General features: G+C 47.7%; 1 protein-coding gene across 1 annotated transcript; it reads left to right on the top strand.

Annotated features, from left to right (window-relative positions):
- The first annotated feature begins 237 nt into the window (after nucleotides 1-237).
- Nucleotides 238-3,334, top strand: LOC123158437 (probable galacturonosyltransferase 9). Its single transcript, XM_044576429.1, has 2 exons — nucleotides 238-1,532; nucleotides 2,711-3,334. The coding sequence occupies exons 1-2, from the start codon at nucleotides 303-305 to the stop codon at nucleotides 2,987-2,989; spliced, it is 1,509 nt and encodes a 502-aa protein (XP_044432364.1). The 5' UTR covers nucleotides 238-302; the 3' UTR covers nucleotides 2,990-3,334.
- The last annotated feature ends 783 nt before the right edge of the window (nucleotides 3,335-4,117 follow it).

The raw sequence follows: 4,117 nt of genomic DNA, 5'->3' as shown, positions 1-4,117 counted from the left end.
CCCACATGTCATTGATAGCACGCGACGGCTCCCGTTTATGCGGTGGCTAGGCAAACCAGAAGCAAAGAGTCCATGTCACCGCCGCTACTATGCCACTGCTACTGGGCCCCAACGTATTAAAACCCCAGCAACCCTCCCCGGTGATGAATAACCTCACCGACAAGCCTACGCACTGACATCTGGGCCCACGCCATCCCCGGGTCCCACCCGTCCGTCTCCATTTCGCCACAGCTCAGATCCGCGGCGCACTACCCACTCCACTCCCCCCCTACTCGGCTACTCCCCAGTCCCCACTCCACCCGATGGCCGGCGGCCGCCCGTTCCGGCCGTCCGCGCCTCGCCGCGCCGCGTTCGCCGCCCTGCTGACGCTCCTGCTCCTGGCGTCCCTCGCATTCCTCCTCTCCTCCGGCCCCCCCGCCGCCTCCTCCCGCTCATCCTCGGCATCGTCCCCGCCGTCCCGCCTCGCCGCCATCCGCCGCCACGCCGCGGACCACGCGGCCGTCCTTGCCGCCTACGCCGCCCACGCGCGCAAGCTCAAGGAGGCCTCGGCCGCGCAGTCGCTCTCCTTCTCCGCCCTCTCCTCCGACCTCTCCGCGCTCTCCTCCCGCCTCGCCTCCCGCGGCCCCCTCCCGGAGGACGCCCGCAGGCCCCTCGAGAAGGAGGCCCGCGAGCGCATCAAGCACGCCCGCCTCCTCGCCGCCGACTCCAAGGAGGGCTTCGACACGCAGTCCAAGATCCAGAAGCTCTCCGACACCGTCTTCGCCGTCGGCGAGCAGCTCGCCCGCTCCCGCCGCGCCGGCCGCATGTCCTCCCGCATCGCCGCTGGCTCCACCCCCAAGTCCCTGCATTGCCTCGCCATGCGCCTCCTCGAGGCCCGCCTCGCCAAGCCCTCCGCCTTCGCCGACGACCCCGACCCGTCCCCCGCGTTCGAGGACCCCTCGCTCTACCACTACGCCATCTTCTCCGACAACGTCCTCGCCGTCTCCGTCGTGATTGCCTCCGCGACGCGCGCCGCCGCTGACCCCTCGCGCCACGTCTTCCACGTGGTCACCGCGCCCATGTACCTGCCTGCATTCCGTGTCTGGTTCGCGCGCCGCCCGCCGCCGCTTGGCGTACACGTCCAGCTCATCGCCTACTCCGACTTCCTGTTCCTGAACGCCTCATTCTCGCCGGTGTTCAGGCAGATTGAGGCCGGCAAGAGGGACGTGACGTTGGTCGATTACCTGAGATTCTACCTGCCGGACATGTTCCCGGCGCTGCAGAGGGTAGTGCTCTTGGAAGATGATGTGGTGGTGCAGAAGGATTTAGCGGCGCTTTGGCATGTCGACTTGGATGGGAAGGTTAATGGCGCCGTGGAGATGTGCTTCGGGGGGTTCAGGAGGTACAGGAAGTATCTCAACTTCACGCAGGCCATAGTACGTGACAGGTTTAGTCCCAGTGCCTGTGCGTGGGAGTATGGGGTCAATGTATTTGATCTCGAGGCATGGCGACGGGATGGCTGCACCGAGCTGTTTCATCAATACATGGAGCTGGTGAGTTGCGGCAATCTTTTGTTACAAATTGCAACATTCACTATTATGATACCTTACATTTATCTGTGGTTGCATCAGTTATTTGTTATGTTTGGTGTTTGATAGGTGTCATGTATTGTGGTAATTTAACAATTTCACCAACTTAGGTGCAAGTCCTACTTAAGTTTCTTTGTCACTGTCATTGTGCTCATCATGGGATTTGGCACCTTCGTTTCCCTTGAATTTCTTGAGTGAGCATTAAGTATAGTAGATCATTTATCTTGGTAAAATGTTTTGGAAGGAACTCCTGGGAAACAACTCCATTAAGCTTGACATTGACCACATATGATACATAAATGTTCCACAACTAGATGGACTGGCCTTTGCATTTGCACAATGTGATCTTATATAGCATAGGCTGGCTGTAATGTTTCACAACTCAACATTTCCGCAAGTTAGTACTTTACCATCTCGTGGCTACAATACTCACTGATCTTTTCAGATTGTATAGGTTCCAGATAACATTCTATGGATGTGCTCACGCTCGTCTAAGTACATATTAATAGGAGTGGTTAGGGATGCCTTCTTTTTAGTTCAAATGTAGGATATCTTTGATTATGAGTTTGTAATTAAGGCTTGCCAAATTAATGGGCTGGATGATGTTTTTTCTTCTCTTTGAGAATCTCATGATATGGTACTTCTTTAAATAGAATACCTAAATATGTGCCATTACCTTTTTCTTCTTCTTCTTGTTTTCATTCATTTTCTCAAAATATGCAAAATATAATGTCTAAATGATGCCTCGTCAATTATTTTGTTTATAATGGTAAATGCTGTATGTGGTATGGCCTTGACTGTCGACTTCATGACAATTCCAACATGTTGCCCAGAAAAGTTCCTAAGTGAAACTTGGGTATTATGCAATTGATTTTTGTTTTCTTAGCCCTAAGCATTTACATATGATGGCCAAATCTACAACCACTAAGCTAATATAAACAGTATGTGCAATTTATGCTTAGGCATTATTCTTGAAATATACCACTGAGTTCAAATATGTCACATATGTAATGCCTGTAAATAATTTTACAAATGACGCCCTCACTTGCTAATTTTTGCATCATAATAGCATACACAGTTCTGTGTACCTCACCAAAGCATTGACATATGTGTGACTATATGACTCAATATTCTCATGGCAGAATGTGGATGGTGCACTCTGGGATCCGACATCTGTTCTACCAGCAGGGCTGATGACATTCTATGGCAATACCAAGCCACTTGATAAGTCATGGCATGTGATGGGTCTTGGATATAATCCAAGCATCAGCCCTGAGATTATCCGTGGTGCTGCAGTGATACACTTCAATGGAAATATGAAGCCATGGCTTGATGTTGCTTTCAACCAGTACAAGGCTCTGTGGACCAAGCATGTAGACACTGAAATGGAGTTCCTGACACTATGTAACTTTGGTCTCTGAAGAAATGCTCCAAAAATAAGGCAACCACCAATATATTGTTCTTTTATGGGCAAAAGAGCCCGCACGTGAATTATCTATTTTTATCTGTAGCGAAGTTTCTTACCTTTGTGGTGGTCAACTATGTTCGTGTAGATTTTGTAGTTTGTTGATGATAGTATTTAATTTTTTACTGTAGCTAAGATGTATTAGATCATTGTGGTATAGTCGAAGTATGTTATAGATGAACATCTGTGTACTATCTGTAGCAAACATATCTCCAACTGTATTTATGGAAAGGAGGAGAAAATATTGTATCCAGAATGACAATTTATGCTTTTTATTATGTCACCTTCTTATTTTGTTTCACCAACGGTTACTGATAAAGTGATAATAATGGTTTTAAGTATGATGCTGCCATGTTGTGAGCGAAATTCTGTAGATTGGCTCTTCATCAGCAATTTCTTCTAAAGGTTGTTCATTCGAAGACTGCTCCTACCTAGATTCTCACCTGCTATCTGGAATCCCAGGTATGCTAACTGGTTCCTCTATACCTGAAGATGGATGGATATTTAATTTTTATGTGACTGTAGGCATTTAGTGTGAATGCTTGCTTTTCTTCCACGTATTTGATTCTCTTCCCCTCGAACGACTAAATACTTTGGTACTTATCACTGACATCGGTATAATCTTATATGTATTAAATACCGCATCTATTTATTATCTCCATTGCTTGCTGGCTTTTCATCAAACTTGCACCGATTCCTTAGAAAATGGGGAACTCTAATGTATATGACATTTATCATGCCTGTTCTTTTAGTATAGTATTGTTTTTAGAGTTATCCATTTTTTTCCTTGAGCAAGTTTCTTCTTCTAGTAGATATCTATGAGCAGGTTGGATTTGATTTACTACGAGTCTGAGAACTTGTGAATCTCGGTATTGATGATTTGTTCCAAGAATGCCCACAACTTGTGAATCCCAATTTTTTATGATGGACCGGGCGGGCGAGTGAGCAGATGGAGAAACAGGAAAAAAAATCCGTCTACGTTGCGCACCATGTGTCTTAATAGATGACCGACTTGACAGAACATCATCAAAAATAAAATGTTTAGAATGTGGCACAATTCGTTGAATGAAGTAAAAAACGGATG

The sequence above is a fragment of the Triticum aestivum genome, chromosome 7B (assembly GCF_018294505.1).
Source record: "Triticum aestivum cultivar Chinese Spring chromosome 7B, IWGSC CS RefSeq v2.1, whole genome shotgun sequence".
Taxonomy (NCBI): Eukaryota; Viridiplantae; Streptophyta; class Magnoliopsida; order Poales; family Poaceae; genus Triticum; species Triticum aestivum.
This window is presented reverse-complemented; position numbering and strand designations above follow the sequence as displayed.

What these genes read in the sequence shown, in the direction of transcription:
- LOC123158437 (XM_044576429.1), top strand. Translation starts at nt 303, where the DNA reads ATGGCCGGCGGCCGCCCGTTCCGGCCGTCCGCGCCTCGCCGCGCCGCG. An exon ending in TTCATCAATACATGGAGCTG is followed by an intron (nt 1,533 to 2,710) that starts GTGAGTTGCGGC and finishes TTCTCATGGCAG; the next exon opens with AATGTGGATGGTGCACTCTG.